This window comes from Rhipicephalus microplus, chromosome 3 (genome assembly GCF_043290135.1).
Source record: "Rhipicephalus microplus isolate Deutch F79 chromosome 3, USDA_Rmic, whole genome shotgun sequence".
NCBI lineage: Eukaryota > Metazoa > Arthropoda > Arachnida > Ixodida > Ixodidae > Rhipicephalus > Rhipicephalus microplus.
The window spans coordinates 24841399-24858145 of NC_134702.1; the positions used below are offsets into that span (position 1 = coordinate 24841399).

The 16747-nt window shown below is 44.5% G+C and overlaps 1 protein-coding gene across 3 annotated transcripts in view; it reads left to right on the forward strand.

Moving 5' to 3' along the window:
• The window catches only part of Cpr (Cytochrome P450 reductase), a 37546-nt gene extending 23389 nt beyond the window's left edge, over positions 1-14157 (forward strand). For all 3 annotated transcript variants that reach the window (XM_037431431.2, XM_037431438.2, XM_037431425.2), the window contains exons 7-14: positions 7-195; positions 3821-3934; positions 6249-6367; positions 9059-9240; positions 11169-11318; positions 11883-12147; positions 12852-13083; positions 13505-14157. In XM_037431431.2, coding sequence (XP_037287328.2) covers positions 7-195; positions 3821-3934; positions 6249-6367; positions 9059-9240; positions 11169-11318; positions 11883-12147; positions 12852-13083; positions 13505-13649 — 1396 coding nt within the window. In that variant the 3' untranslated portion in view covers positions 13650-14157. The remainder of the gene's footprint in view (positions 1-6; positions 196-3820; positions 3935-6248; positions 6368-9058; positions 9241-11168; positions 11319-11882; positions 12148-12851; positions 13084-13504) is intronic.
• Positions 14158-16747: the final 2590 nt, after the last annotated feature.

Below are 16747 nucleotides of genomic sequence, written 5' to 3' on the forward strand. Positions count from 1 at the left end.
CTGCAGCATTGAGGAAGACTTCGTGACCTGGAAGGAGCGCTTCTGGAATGCCGTTTGTGAAAACTTCCACCTGGAGATCTCTGGCGAGGATATCAACCTCCGCCAGTACCAGCTCATTGTGCACACTGATCTTCCATCTGAAAAGGTCTTTCATGGAGAGATCTCGCGCCTCAACTCGTACACCACCCAGAAAATGCAAGTAGTGTTTGCTTGTTTGATGATGTGACGTTTTTTTATGTCGGCTAGCCATGGAAAGTTAGTCTTGCCTTTTCCACGTTAACTCTGTGTGCTCATAATGATTTTACATGCAGTTGTGCCTGCTCTAGTGGATGAACTTGACTAGTGAATGGTCAATTTGGCATTCAAACACATTTGTATGGCATTGAGCGTTTTGTGTGCTGGAAAGTGACACAAACGTAGGAATGAATTCAGACCACTAGAAAATGCATTGCTATCTTTCAAGTGACGTAATAAAGTAAAACCTTGTCAATATGAACTGTTATTTTGAAATCCCGCTTACTTCAAAGGATTTCCGCGGTCCCATGTTTCGCAATGTAAGTTTGAGTGGACAGTTTGAAGCGGTAGCAAGCACCAGTTCGGTTAATTAGAAAACTTTGGGTGCCATGTGCCAGTTCCAGATCCCGATTTCGCCGCGAATCCGTGGAACGACGGCTATTAATAGCCACAAGGCAATACAACGTATCGATACTAATGAGTGGCTGCTGAAGCACCCCAGCCTTGCTACTTCCAGCGCAAAAAGAAAAAAGAAAAAGAAAACCGTCTCGTGGGCAACCGAAACGTGCGCCTGCGCTAAACGAGCTGTGCTTCACTGCAACACAGTGGTGACACGCGGGCAGCTTATCGCACGTTTCTCGCAACGTCAGCGGGTCATGGTTTACCCATTCTCTCTGGGATCGTAAAGAAATTAATAAAGGACAGTTTAGCGGAAATCGCGATGTATGCGAAGCTCCGATTGCCGGTCGCTCCAGCAATTCGCGTCTTCGCACTGCTGGCGGAGTTCTTGCCAGCAACACCTACTTCGAAAACTAAGTTCTAAAGATTCAAAGATCATTTTTTCCAGCCAAAATACACCAAGAGCTTTGTCATACTGGCCATTCATAAATTAATTATAATGGAAAGAATGTGCGAATAGTCGCATCATGACGTGCTGACAGAGCGAGAAGCAGGCTACATGCTGCCCGCATGTCACTACTGTGTTGTAGTGAAGATGTCTTGTTTTCAGCAAGCGCACATTTTCGTTAATCACGACCGCATTTTTTTTTTTTTTCGGTGGCAGCAGCGAAGCCCACAGTTCTTCCATGTGCTCGGCAAAATGAAGACCAGGTATTGCTGGAAAACATTACCTTTGGAGCCGCAAGCTGGCCGGCACAGCAAAGGAAGAGCACTGATTACTTTGATTAGTTCTAAGTTCCTTGCATCCCACTTCTTGTATGTTTTGTTATTTCGAAAACCCGCTTAATTTGAAACTTTCTCGTGGCCCCAGTAACTTCCAATTAATGAGGTTTTACTGTACATTCCATTTGTCATTTGTAAATTGTTATTGACCAGTAGAACTAAGGTCAATGGCATAAATACATATTAACCACAATGTAAATGCAGATTTTTTTTATAATTTAGCTGTATTCTAAAACCTGCTGTTTGCACTTACTCATTGATGAATTCAGAAACTTGCTGTGCTGATTACAGAAAAAGAAAAAGTCAAAATAAGCTAATTTATATAAGCCGACTCAAGAATGTGATGCATCACACTTTTCTGTTTTTGGCCGTCATTGTATTGTGAAATGCAATGTGCATTTCTGCAAATAGGCCACTGGTATGACTGTGATAGCTAAGGAATTCACTTTAAAGGGACATTAAAGCAAATATTATGTTGACGTTGATTGTTTTGAAATAGTGGTCCAGAAACCTCATAGTGTTACTTTTGCGCCAAGGAAGGGCTTATTTTGAAATAATATAACGTTTTAGTGGCTGCATCCGATTAGCGCACTTCAAATTACCCGCCTCAATAAGCACACCATCTCACGTCACTGTTGTCATACACAACATTGCCCGGCTTCACTGCAAGGCTGCCGACTTTAGTATCAGCCGAACGAAAGCAGTGGGAGCCACAGCAGCAACAACGGCGATTGATTAATTTCCTGCCATCGGCTCCGAGATGGCAGATGTGTTTTGGTTCAACTGCGCCCCGCTAGACGGCATGACCTGCCCAGTTTAAACATGCGAAAATGGAATTTTTGAACCACTCTCTTCATTCCCTATAACGTCTGGTTTTTTTTCCCATTAATCAAACAGAAACGAACAAGCAGCATTTTATTTTGTCTCTAGATGCATGGAAGGTTCTTCATTTAGTGCAGCCAGATCAATTACTAGTGATTAATTGTAGGAGGTTCATCTGATGTCATTGGGATAATTTCGAGAATGTCCTACTGCAGCGCATGTATTCTTGTACATTTATCTTAATTTCTCGGTAAATAGGGCACTGCTGTTGATAATATTGTCGTTTTATATGTTGTCATACATTGAGCTTTCACTCTTACGTAAATTTTCATTTGACTTCAGTGTCCCTTTAAGTCTATGTTGATTGCTGTAATAGAGGTCCACAAACCTGGTAGTGCTACTTTTGGGCCAAGGAAGTGCTTATATTTAAATAAAATTGCGTTTAGTGGTCTGCATCACGTTAGCGCACTTCTAATCCGCTGCTGGAAAGTGGCCGTCTCACGTCACTGTTGCCGTGCTCAACGTTGCCCAGCATTACTGCGCGGCTGCCGACACTACTCACAGCAGAGCGAAAGTAGTGGGAGCCACAGCAGCAACAGTGGCCATTGAGCATTTTTTAGTCATGGCCTGCGAGTAGTAGGTGTGCTTGGTTCAACTGGGCAACGCTAGGTGGCACTACCCGTTCAGTTTAACCAGGGTAAAATTGAACTTTTCAACCACTCACGCCATTCCCCATAGTAAACGTCTGGCCGTTCTTTTTTCTATGAATCAAACAGAAACGAACAAGCAGCATGTTATTAAATCTCTTGATGCACGAAAGATTCTCAATTTAGTGCAGCTAGGTCGATAACTAGTGATTAATTGTAGGCGGTAAGTCCTACTGGTGGCACATGTGTTCTCATGCATTTACCCTAATGTATCAGTACGTAGGGCACTGCTGTTGATAATATTGTTGTTTCAAATGTCATAAATTGAGCATTTACTCTGACATAAATTGCTACTCGACTTTAGTGTCCCTTGAAGCCCCACTTTGTCAAAAAATATATCTTTATAATTGTGTCACACTTTCGTGAGCAAGTTGCATAGGAGCTGGCATTACGCTTAGCTGAGGTGGTGTTATTTTGCTGTAAATATCGGTGACAACTGGTACCGTTGGAATAGCGAGTCTAAGGACGAGGAAAGCGGTGTGACGTATAGAATTCGCTTATGTGTAGGTGTTGGCTTAGACATGTGATGACGCACATTGCAAAAAAAGTTTTATGAAGTACTCTTGCTCAAAAGTTCACTAATCTGTTTTCCAGAACACCTCATGGTAATTGAATTAGGTTTTTTGTTAGCGCTATCGAGTGGGACTATTTTCAAAAGTGTAGATAGCCGAGCCAGTTGGTATGTATCCATGGTAGCAAACAGCACAAAAAACTGAACGGACCCAGAGGATGAAAAGACAAGAACAAGCCCTTGATCTTGTCTTTCCTTACCCTGGGTCTGTCTTGTTTTTCGCACTGTTTGCTACCATGGGACTATGTTGCTTGATGTTTAGCTTAACTAAGTAACATTTTGTTTACTTCTCATCGTTCTACAGGCCCTTTGATGCAAAGAACCCATTCCTGGCTCCTGTTCGAGTGCACAAGGAATTATACAAAGGCTCTCGCTCATGCATGCACATTGAGATTAGCATTGCCGGCTCCAAAATGAGGTGAGGCCTTTCTTGCAGTCTCTGTTGCTATATATCAGCTGTCGCATTTGACATTGTCTTTTAATGTACTTCTAAGCGGTCTTACTGTAAAAACTCCTGTATAGTCCGTTTTTTTTTATATAAATACCGTATTGCTATGCAAAATTTCTGCCCTGCACTATATGCAGATCCCAAGGATTTTCGCCCAGAATTCATTGTTTTGGTTTTGGCAATATGCAGTGCTATGATCATCATCAGGTGTCTGCACACTTCTGCAGTAGGTAGTGTTGTAGCATCAGTGGCATTAGTCCTACAGGTGCTACAGGCATGCAACAGTGGCCATCGCAACGACTTGGCACACGTAACGACGACTACGATTTTACCTCTGTAACTTTATGACATGCCAGCTCTGTAGAGGCAGTATTCGGCTGCCTTCAAAAGAAAGGCTATCTTAACTGCTAAAACCATCGGTAATTGCACTGCAGGGTGACAGTTAGGCATGGACGAGCGGTCTATTCGCTGCTGAAGAAAGCAGAAAGAAGCCCCCTTTTGCAGTAACCGGCTGCACTGCTCGTTGTCTATATCGAGCTGCTGCAAGCAAAGGCAAGGGAGATCGCACGAGATCAAGGAATTAGGCAGGTGGTCTTCAAGGCGAGCAAGCATTGAGTGTCCCGCTACATGCGCCACGCTGGATTTTTCCTACGGCGGCATACATCAATATCACAGAAGCTGCCAAAAAAAACTACGAGCTTCTTGTGGGCTTTCAAAAGTTTGCGATTTTCTTGCGAAAGGCAGTCTCTTTTCAGCTGGGCCAGATTAGAAATGCTGATCAGATGCCTGTGTACCTCGATATGCCCTCGGCTTCGACAGTCCACGAAAAAGGCTCCAGGCAAGTGACCGTGCGAACTGGGAATGAAAAAATGCTGGCGACTTAAATGCTGGCCTGCACGGCACATGGGCGCATGTTCAACTTACGTCATGTTCAAATGGAAGACACTGCCGAAGGGGGAGAAGTGCCCAAAAAATGTTGCCGTCCACTGCCAGGACTAGGGGTGAATGCATGAATCGCTCGTACTTGACTGGATCAAGGCCGTGTGGTGTCGACAGGCTAGGGTTCCCATCTATGCTTGTGGCCGACGCATTTCGGTGTCATCTGACAGACTCCGTGGAGCGGTTGCTGCACGACTCCTGCACTGAGCTCGTCATCACCCCGAAGGGATAATGTCTCAGCTGCAGTTGCTTGATGTGTGTCTCAATAAGGACCACATCAAGTGCCTGTATATGGAGTGAATTAGGTCTAGAGAGCCGGAAGTAGCCCCTGCCAAACGACTGACGCAAGCCTCACCAGCGATGCTGTGCTCGTGGGTCACCGAGGCTTGGGCCTGCATTCCTGAGGAGGTCATTTGACGTTCCTTAATGGAGTGCTCTATCTCAAACGCCCTCGATGGCACTGAAGACAAGGCGCTGTGGGAGGACATATCCGACAAGGGAGCTTTGCTTAAGAGCTCGTCAGATGACGATGAGTAATTGAGTATAAATAGATGTATCCTTCTGTTTTTCTCAGTTTTCATTCGGGTGAGAACTTTTTTTTCCCTTATTTGCTGTGCCTGAAGTGCACCTTGGACTAAGTGCGTGTCCGACCTTTACGCGAGTTTTTACGGTAATCTGTGCACTCCCGCAACAGTAGATTTGACACACTGCCTCCTGTTTGCATTTTCCTCTTGATGTGACGTACAGTTTCATTGGTTGTCAAAAGAGTGTGTGTAGGCATGAACACCGCGAGTGCTCAAGAGCTTTAATGGGTGTAATTATGAAAGAGTGTCTGTAAATGACTGTAAGTTGGCATTAAAATCTTGATGAGTGAGTGCCAGTAAATGGCAGGGAATACAAATATGAGCTTGAATGTGCCTGCTACTAAGTTTAAATGGAAGTGACTGTAGTAGAAATGTTATTAAGCAAATGTGTTAGCACAATTGCCTGCAGTGAAGTTATTGGAAAGTTAACACGACTGCCTGTCTAGACCTATTCTGCCGATCTGTACTCCAGAGTTTCTAATGTTTTCTTTTCATTGCTTTTCATGGATTGAATGGTGCTCCACAAGTGCTTAGGCCAGTATTTGGTGTAGTCTACATGCATATATGCAAAAATGCTTTAACCGGGCATTTCAGCTTCTTTAATTCACACTAACAACACTGATATGATGTCAGCGTTGAGGGGATGCTACGATAAGACTTTAAAGTTAAAAGTGATGTTTAACGTGTAAGCAGCTGTCAAACTGGAGTGATGCACAATTCTGGCTTTTTAACGCTTGTGATGAACTTTTCTTCTTTTCAAGGTATGATGCTGGTGACCACGTGGCCGTCTATCCGATGAATGACATCGCCATAGTGGAGAACCTAGGACAAATGCTCAAGGTGGACTTGGACACAGTCATCACACTGAAAAACCTTGATGGTACGTAAGCTGAGATAACTGCTACGTGAACAGCTAGCTTATGCCCAGTCTTAGCTTATGAATGCTGCTTTGAAAAGTGAAATTTTCAAGCACTTTACTCTCATTGTTCGTTAGAATTGCTTGCATGCAGAAGTATGCAAAATGTGTGCACAATACAGAGGAGTCCTGCATAGTAATACGATGGCCTGAGTCGGCTTGAAATTCATTTTCATTTCAGCATTTGTGTGGATTCAGTAATTGTTATGAAGCTTTTCCAGCAGTTGTTTTGCCGTGGCGTAGCTTCCTTGTGGGGAAAGTATTGGGCCAAATAAAGAGTTTCTCTGTGGCATCATTTCCTTTTTTTTTTTGGTTGCATCCAGTTGTGCAGGATGCCAGTTCAGAGTTCAGTTAAACCTGGGTATAACAAAATTGACAAACTCCCCCCAAAAATTTGTTATAAACAGGTTTTCATGATATGCAGTTTCAGCTAAAAAATTCGAAAGAAAAACAAATCGAATAAAAGTGGAACTGATGGCATAGCTCGCCCAAAACATTTATTTAGTGTACAGAGAAGTGTTATTATTGCGATAGCAGTTATATGGACACTCTCAACAAGTTTTTGTCATCCTGTTTCGTATGAAGACTAAATTAACATCCCCTGCACATCGTGAGTTATACCCATGGAAAAATGTGCACGATTGGGAATAATGAGCGAGCGCTGCAGAAGCGGAGATCAAATGTGCTAGCCCATCTCCATCGCTCTGAGGGTGCACACGATGATACTGAACACGTGTTAGACTTGCTGTTCAATGCTCAAGCAGAGGTGAAACGCCCCTCTCGTCCTTAACCACTATGAAACGACGTTGAGGGGGAAGGGGGTCGCTTGAGTGGCATTTGTGAGCTTTGATTGCAATGGCGCAGTTGCGATCGCTAGTGAGCATGCTATCTCGGCAAGCATCAGCGCACAGCTCTTATACCCTTATACATGCTGCGCTATCAATGCTATGAAACGGTGGGAAAAGGGCATTTTTCTCTGGAGTGGCCGTATCCCTTTCTACGAGCTTTTCGTAGAGTTATGCAATACTGGATCCAAAAGAGTTAGCTGCCAGCCTTACTTTGTATTCATATAACATTACAATTTGCTGCTATCGCATTTATTGCTTCGCTGTGAAACTGATGTTTTCGGGAAGTGGGGGGGGGGGTGCTCTACCGTATTTACTCGATTCTACCGCACCCTCGATTGTAACGCGCACCCAATTTCCACCGCGAAAAAAAAAAAAAACGTAAGACATCGATTGCAACGCGCACCCATTTTTTTTCGCTGGCCCGCACGATCACACCACTCGAAAAAACGACTCCTTTCGGGAGCGTCTTCCATTTAAATATGAGGTACGGGCAAAGCTTGTGCCCATCTGACGTGTAACAGAGCATTGCCGTCACTGTAGTTTTACCGTGGACCGATGTCAGCACGCGAACTTGCTTCGCCCCCTTCTTCTCGACGGTTGTGGTGCCAGGCATGTCGAAGTAAAGAGGCGTCTGACTGGCATTCCCGATTTGCCCAAGCAGGTAGCCGTTGTTGCGCCGCAAGTTTAGGACGAACCTCTGAAAACTGTGAAGCTTTTCATCGTACTCCTCCGCAAAACTTTTCGCATATGCATGTTCCCTTTCGGAGGGAAAAGCCTTTCCTCTTCATAAAGTTAGTTAGCCAGCACCTGCTCGCTTTAAACTGGCTCCGCATTAGACCTTTTTCTAAGACTAATTGCATAGCCCGCACTTGGAGCAGTTCTGTCGTCACGGGCCGCTGTGCCGCTCGCTGCTCAAGCACATACTCGCCGAGCAGCACTTTAATTTGCGGAAACCGACCCTCCTGTGGTCCACTGAAGCCTTTGCGTGAAGCTTTGCTGTCGACAGTCTTCTGCTTTTGTTTCCGCCGGTCCCGCACGCACGTTTCGGGAACTCCGAACGACCGGGATGGGGCCCGATTTCCGTCCGTTTCTGCACACGCGATGACTTTTCTTTTAAAAGCGTTATCATGGTGCACGCGAGTTTTTGGAGTCGGCCCTTCCACGCCGTCGATGCTAATGCACTACTAGATGACGAACTCCTCAGCACACGTACGAAGTGCCGCAAATGGGAAACACATAGGCAGAAATGGCCGACGCGCCATGCCGACGCACGTAGGGGGCGGCCATTTTGGATTTGCCGATGGCAATAGATTGACCGTAATTTTTTTGTTCGTACTCGATTCTAACGCGCATGCGATTTATGAACTCGCTTAACCGGGAAAAAGGTGCGCGTTAGATTCGAGTAATTACGGTATTTAACACATTTAAGACATCAATACATCGCATCATCTAGCCGTAGCCTACGAGAGTGGCTCTGGCAATGCGCCGTTGCGCTGCTAGATTTCTGCTACCTAAAGTTCACCCTCGCATTACAATGGAATACCGAAATTTAAGTTGTCTAAAAGTGCAGTGATGCACAAACTTTTTTGTTTTATTTATTTTTTCTTCCAGCACGCATTGAAAAGTCACTCCTCTCATTACAATTGTAGTAATGTTACACTTGAGTAAATACGTTACATTAGTAAGGAGTGTGGTGATTTGGGTATGCTGGCAACTGCGTTAAAAACAAGAGCAGCGTGCAAAACTGGGACCAGAGAAGGACAAATGAAGGATTGCTCGGTCATCTGTGCCGCACTTTGCTTTTCAGAGGACAGCTCCAAGAAGCATCCATTTCCCTGCCCATGTAGTTACAGAACCGCACTGCTGTACTACGTCGACATCACCACTCCCCCTAGGACACACGTCTTGAAGGAAATTTCCGAGTATGCCACCAACGAGGAGGAGAAGAAAATGCTGAAGTTGATGAGCTCTTCTTCAGATGAAGGAAAGGTAAGCCTTGAGCAATGAAAATTTGGTTTCGCGTAAGGATCTATAATGCGGCATCAGAGGCTGGCTACCATTTGTACAATCATGGTACCTTGCAGGAACAGTTGCAGCTGAGCTCTTCTGCATGCACAATTGTGGCAAATTTAATGAAAACAATACATAATGTTTAGGCTTCTGCGAATAGTGAATGTTTGGTTCGAAGCAAACTTGAAGTGAATACTAATTTTGGTCAAATAACTTCATATCGAATTCAAATAGTATATAGGACATCTGAAGAAAAATTGGCATATTTATCATGACCTAACTAACCTGCACAATATATTTTTTTTTTCAATTGAAATGGAGTCCGTATGCAAACGACCTTTTTTTTCATCCAAAAGAAGTCTAAATAATTTTGAGTAGTAGCATGATTTTACTTTCGGTAATGCGGAAAGCGAGTGATAACCTGTGAATTACACATTTTAAAATTTATGATACATATAGCATATAAGCCATCATAACAAGCTTTTTTAAGCTAGCTTAATAAAATGAGGAATTGATTTGAGGGCAATAGGTTCATTTAAAGGGGCCCTGCAACACTTCTTCAAGTAATCATGGAATGGATTCACTAAAGAAGCTTACTTCCTCGCAAATTAACCAACGCAAACATTCTTGGAATCCATCTAGTACGAGCGTAGTTCCAAAGATTTGTTGCACGCTGCTCTCTCTTCTCGTCCCGACGAAAGTGCTGGGGGGAAAGACCACGTTGGCCTCATGACCTCCGGTACTTCTTCTCTCGTTCTTGGGGCTTTTCAGTGCGAATGCGCACGTACGCGTGGACAAGTGGCGGTCCCAGGATTGACGGAGTGTGCCATGCCCATGGCTGATGCAATGGCTGTGACCACCGATTTTTGAACTTGTGGCGTCATTTGTTGAGGGAAGAGAGAAATTTTTAGCCAACTTTGACACTTATTGTGAATTGAAGGCCGCGTGCTGCGCTGTAACATTCGGCTCGCGTTTTCTCGGTAGCCTCGACTGCTGAACGGCAGCGTTTTTTGACTATGCTCAAAAAGTGTTGCAGGGAGTCCATTTAAATTTGAAGGGGGCTTCCTGGCAAGGCGGATTTCTTCTGTGAAGGTGCTTTCATGGCTTAGTGTTCTTACACTGCAGTGAAACGACCTTTACAGGCAGTTACATGCAGTATGATATACATTTATTCGTTCATTGCGAATACTTCGAAATTTTCAATTGTTGAAATTAGAATTGAAGCGAATTAAAACACTAATATTTGTTCGAATATTTGAACTATTCGAATATTCGCACAAGCCTAATAATATTACATGTTAAGTAACTATACAATGAAGAGCTTGAGCTTCTAGAAATGCCAAATAATTTTTACCCAAGGCATTTTATATGTCAACTGCAACTGAAAATTTATCTAGGAGGCGCTTTGTCTCCTAGACCAAAATAGATGCACAAGTGCATTGAATTTGCATCATTCCATGCAATTTTTTCATGACTCTACCGAGAGAAAGTTTGAAAGCAGAAAAGATGGAAAGCAAATCAAAGCTACTTTGCAGCCTACGTTTGTTATTGTTAGTTTCATACAGTCTGGTTGAAACATGCAATGTGTGTCAGTGTACCTCGCGCTCAAGAGAATGTAGGGTTTGGCTTTTGTAACCTCCTTGTCATTATTGGAAGTGCTGTAGAGCATGTTCACGTGGCAGTGCATCCACGCAAGATAGAGAGAGACCTCAAAACTCTGTGATAATCTTTCGATTATGCAGCTTCGACCTTCATCGGCGCGTTTTGTCCTCCTACCTCTCGGTGTGTGGATACATTGCCACTCGAACGCCCATGACTACCACCTTGTTCAAATTTTGGTCCTATTACAGTGCTGGTCCCCTCAGCTAAATTTTTGACTAGAGCTTCCTGGGCATGTTTGTTTGCAGAGCCTGTACAAGCAGTGGGTACTGAATGACTGCCGCAGTGTCGTGCACATTCTGGAGGACCTGCCATCGGCACGTCCTCCTTTGGACCATTTGCTGGAGCTTATGCCCAGGCTGCAGGCTCGATACTACTCTATATCATCGTCGCCAAAGGTAGGTTACGTCATTAGTATTGAAGTGAGATGCTAGTGCAAAGTAATTGCTTTATTTCCACTCAAGTGTCGTAATATGCTGAACAAGCGGGGGCTAGTTATTATGTGTCTCAAAGAAGGAATTGACAGCACAAACATACGACAAAGAAAAGAAAACATAAGCTTGGGTACTGAGCGCCAAGTGAAAGTTCATCAATATACAATATACAAGAGCAGCAGTCTTATGACAACACGTAGCAGTGGTGCTTCAGAACATTAACAATCCAAATGAACGCTGTCGATACTAGCAGCTTTAGATAATGCATGGACACTGAAGCCTCTGTGGCCATGGTCAGGCTTCTTTCAGTTTGTGCAATTATCATGGTTTTGTTTTCATGTATCTTAGCACTGAAGTAAGCTGTATGTCTTAGTGGGCTTGTTGAAGACTTCTTCTGAAACGCTAACCGTTTACCCGCATATTATTGCAGGATGATAGTCCGACCAAGTAAGCACATTGCACCACTGTCTTTCCTCACAATCTTGCAACTTACAAGCATGTGCATGAAAGTGTCTTCATGTACCACAGGTGCATCCAGACAGCATCCACATGACGGCTGTAAAAGTGGAGTACGAGACTCCAACCAAGCGCGTAAACCACGGTGTGGCCACAGGCTGGCTTGCACACAAGCGACCCGACAACGGCACTCAGCCTACGCTGCCTGTGTATGTGCGGCGGTCGCAGTTCAAGCTGCCCTCACGGCCGCAGATTCCCATCGTGATGGTGGGGCCCGGCACGGGCTTGGCGCCATTCCGCGGCTTCATCCAAGAAAGGGATTTCCTTCGCAGAGAAGGCAAGTTGTGGCCACTCGGGGTCTGCATTTCTTTTTCTAAGTGCAGATTTATCTGGCTTGTCTCAAAAAGTGCCTCAAAAAGTGCTGTTCATTTGCACAGTTACGGACAGCCATGAATGCCAAAAGACGCACTCATTTCTCTTAATATTGAAACGTCTTTTTGTGTTAACTGTAGGGCATCAACAAGGTTCATGTTTATCAACTATTTATGACTATTAAGGTAGTCATGTTACATGGTAGCGGAGAAAGGTATTAGACCAAAAGTACAGCCCGCCATGGTGGTGTAGTAGTTACGGTGCTCGACTGCTAACCCGAAGGTCGTGGGATCGAATCTCAGCTGCTGCAGCCGCATTTTCGTGGAGGCAAAAAAAGCTCAAGGCTCGCATACTCCAGAAAATCAAAATTTCCAGAGCCCTCCACAACGGCGTCCCTGGTAATCATATCGTGGTTTTGGAATGTGAAACCACATTATTTATTGTTATGATTATTACTACATTAAAAATACTTTGCCCCGTCATGATTTGGTAGACTGGCAAAAATAATGCAGAAACCAGGCACATATAATTCAGCACTACAGTAAGAGTTGCGATGCAGTGGTTGGCAGCAGTTGGCACAGTTCCACTTGGCCATGCATCCTAAACTTCACACTGGATGTATTTGTCCTGGTTAAACATGCCCTATTTGTTTCTACGTGGACAATGCAGGCAAGCCCGTGGGTGAAGCGGTACTCTACTTTGGCTGCCGCAAGAAGGCTGAAGACTACCTGTACCAGGAGGAGCTGGAGGAGTACCTGGCAAATGGTACACTGACCAAGTTGTACCTCGCCTTCTCGCGAGACCAGCCACACAAAGTGTATGTGACACATCTCCTGCGCCAGAACAAGGATGAGGTCTGGGACCTCATTGGCAAGAAGAATGGCCACTTCTACATTTGTGGGTGAGTGAAAAAGCTTTTTATTTGTGAGAACATTTCTTTGGCTGTTGTACCCCAGCTTTATCCATCTCTGGTGCCTGTGTAGAATGCATTGAAAGAATGAGGAATATCTGGCTTTTTCAAGGAACCACACTGGCCTGCAGTGTGGCGAGTATCTGTTGACAATGGCAAGATGACAGTGTACAAGAGGCGTGAATGAATGCAACAATAGAATGAAGGTTGGCACTTATAATAGATCTGTCAAGTTGTTGATTACTGCATTAACAGCAATATTGAGCACTTTTAGTGCATTAATGTCGGGTTATCTTTTACCCTGCGCTGGGGAAGGGATAAGGAAGGGGGGAGGTCGAAAGTTCGGGGTAGAGAACAATAAAGATGTGTGCATCCCTCTGACTGTCTGCATCCTTTGCCTCCCTGCTTGCAGTGATGCACGTAACATGGCAAGAGACGTGCATGAGATCCTACTAGAGATCTTCCGCGAGAATGGCAACATGTCTGAAGACGAGGCAGTGTCCTACCTCAAGCGCATGGAGTCGCAGCGGCGCTACTCGGCTGACGTCTGGAGTTGATGCTGCCCGGCAGCCACCCTAGCAAGTCATTACCGGGCGGAGCGGGGCATGCCACCACCCACCGCTGCCGTGCCCTGCTCGTTGTTACGAGGCCCCTTCCTCGCTGCCGCCGGAGGACTGTTGTCCTGGGACGCTGTAGTGGCGGTGATGATGACGCGCGCTCTTGCTTGTTCCTCCGGTGACTGGGGCCGCAGTCTCTCCCCGAGCCCACTTCTCTGCGTTCGGTGGCTTAGTGGCATTGGTCAGTGAGGGCGGTGCACCGCACTGTCCGACAAGCCGCAGCTCTGGCAGCAGTGGCGGCACCTACGCACACGAGCCCACCCCAGTTTCACACGCACATTGCCGGTCTCACGCTGGTCGTGTCCCATTGTCTTCGTGCGGTGCGGTGTTTGTGCTTCTTCCATCCTTGCTTCTCGTCCCGACCAACCTGCTGTTTCTGTGTTGCTTCTGTCTGCTTTTGCGCAGTGTTCTCCTTACCTTGTTCTTGTTGAAGAGCTCTGTTGTTGTGCATTTGTTGCGGACCCCTTCACTGCATCTTTGTTTTATCACTTTCATGTCTGTTACTTTTGTCATGCACGAAACTGCTTTGTGGGATTGGACAGGACTAAAGAAGTTGGTAGGCACATGCACTGGCTGTCACTGTCATTTTTAGATTGTGACATCATTTATATCACTGAGTGCATAGTACATTCTCGTTAATCAGTGTGCTTGAAAAGTGAAAGTCTCACTGAAAGTGATAAACAAAGAATGCAGCTCTGGAGCACGTTCTGTGGCAGTTACGTAATATAGTGGTCTCATCTGAGAACACGGAAATGACCGTAATCGAACTTTCATTGCATCCTTCACTTGTATTATATAGCTTAATGCCATGATGTTCAAAGAAAGTTGTATTTACACAGCCTGGTTCTCTTTTGGAACACGCTAATACCACTTGAATCAAAGCTGCAAGTGTAACTACTGGGTACTAGTTTCTCTGAGCATTGAAACAATGCTTTATGGTGGTTTTAGTATTGCTCTAAGCATTCCATTACTTTTAGCCATTAATGAGACCATGTGGATACGCTAACCGACAGTGTTTATTTGACCATTCTGCATTTCACTGCAGGAATAATTTTGCAGGACTGTTCATTATTGTGACATGTGCACATATGGCAGAAGTTTTCATTTTGTGCATGTGTGCGATTTTTATGTAAGGTTTTGGACAATGCTCTGGCATGCTTTTTGTGCTTTGAGCCCTATGACATTAAGTAGAATTTTATGCTTTGTATTTTTTAACCTGCCTGTGTGTTTTTTTTTAAAGAACGAAATATTTACCCATTCACACGTCGAAGTAGCATCAGTCAATTTCTACTACTAGCTTTGAGTGTAAGCCATTGCATTTGTACAGAATGCATTGCTTGTGTTTATGTAACGACACGTGACTACACTGCAGTGTAAAAATAAATACGGCATGCATCGCTCCATGTGCAGTACACGTTTGACATATTTCAGATGTCTGTGTCATGTTACCCACTAAACTTTGATAGCAAAGTCCGTATTTGACAATGATTTTTGCATTATGTGCATGCAACTCCCAAGTGCCTGCTGTGCAGCAATGCAGTAACTTTTTTAGTCTTATTGACGCATAGAGTTGTTTGAGAATATGCATTTTAAGCTGTTCAGTATGGGACATAACTCGTTGGTATGACTTGGGAATGCATCATCGTAAAATTTTGTGTGTTGCTCGGATCTTTTCTAAAAAAGTTTGTTATTGCTTGTTTCATATTGTGAGACAAGATACATTTGCCATACTCTGATGATGTTGACGAACAAAGCATTAAACGTTTCATGGAAGTCTTTTGTACTATGCCAGCACAGTGTACACCACATAGCAGACTGACAGTGTGCAAACTGGTAAAAGTGCAGTGAACACAAATTTTGTGTGCGCACAATATTTTCTCAAATTTTCTTTTAACTACTGTTGCTAGTGGAAAATGTGCAGCACCCATTGGTGGAAAACGTCTGACTGCATTCATGCTCGCAAATTTGTGACCATAAAATGCAATTTCAGAGTCTGATGCAGTTTGGTAAGATGAAAGTGCCACTTTCCAGTGCATGCTCTCAATCTGCCTTGTTAGGCCTATTATAGGATCGTATCATATGGCGCCACTCCCCAGGCGTTGCTATTTCAAATGCTCTGCTGAAGACCTCTACTGGACCCTTGCAAGGGGCACTGTTCTATTTGTGGCTATGCAGGTAGCCTGAATGCCTTTCTCGCGCTAATTTTATCGGAACATATCAGCTAACGTGTTAAAAACTGTAGCTGCAGCTGCATGCTCAAGTATTGAACTGCCGCTTACCAGTAATGAAGGTGCTTCACAGGAAATTGAGCATGTAACTTCGGCAAATAATTCAAGGTTGTGGGTGTCGTGCCTTCTATAGTGTTTGTTCTCTCTTTTTTCTCTCTCTAATGAGATTGCGACCTTGAAGGTTGGATGTGACGTGAAACTGCGGTGCTCTCAGAGATGTGCACCCATTGTTGTCTCGGTGTTTTTTTGTCTGTTAACAAAGTTTTATTAACAAAGTGCCGCTCCTGCTTTCTATTGTTTATTAGTTTTCACTGTTCTTCTTGGATGTACATCTTACCAATTGGCTCTGTACAGTTGCGCGACCTAAGAGTGCATTACACGTTGAGAAGAACGGTGCATGCATTTGTTTTGGGACACCATCTGTGAAGCAAGGGGTGCAGGAGTGTTACGTGTGGCTTCTTTTGGCCAGTGCGTGCATTCCTCCATTGTATTTTGTATTTATTCTACTGCAGCTCAAGTTTCAAGAGTAATGTGATGAGGAAAAGCGCAGCGTTGCCGGTGGACTCTTCTAGGCAAATTAGGCGTTTATGCAGTGGTGCTGCCGTGTGCTGAATCCACAGCGACTCTTGTGAACAGGCGCTTTGCTCGCTCTCTGGAGCACCCACTGCGGCTTATACAGTCCGAAGCCAGGAACTTTTTCCTTCATTATTGAAATTTTGTATCGTCCAATTTTACAAGTGGAATGGCTTCCACCCTTGCCGATGAGAGTTGACGATGATGGTAATTTGGTGGAGTACAAAATAAACGACA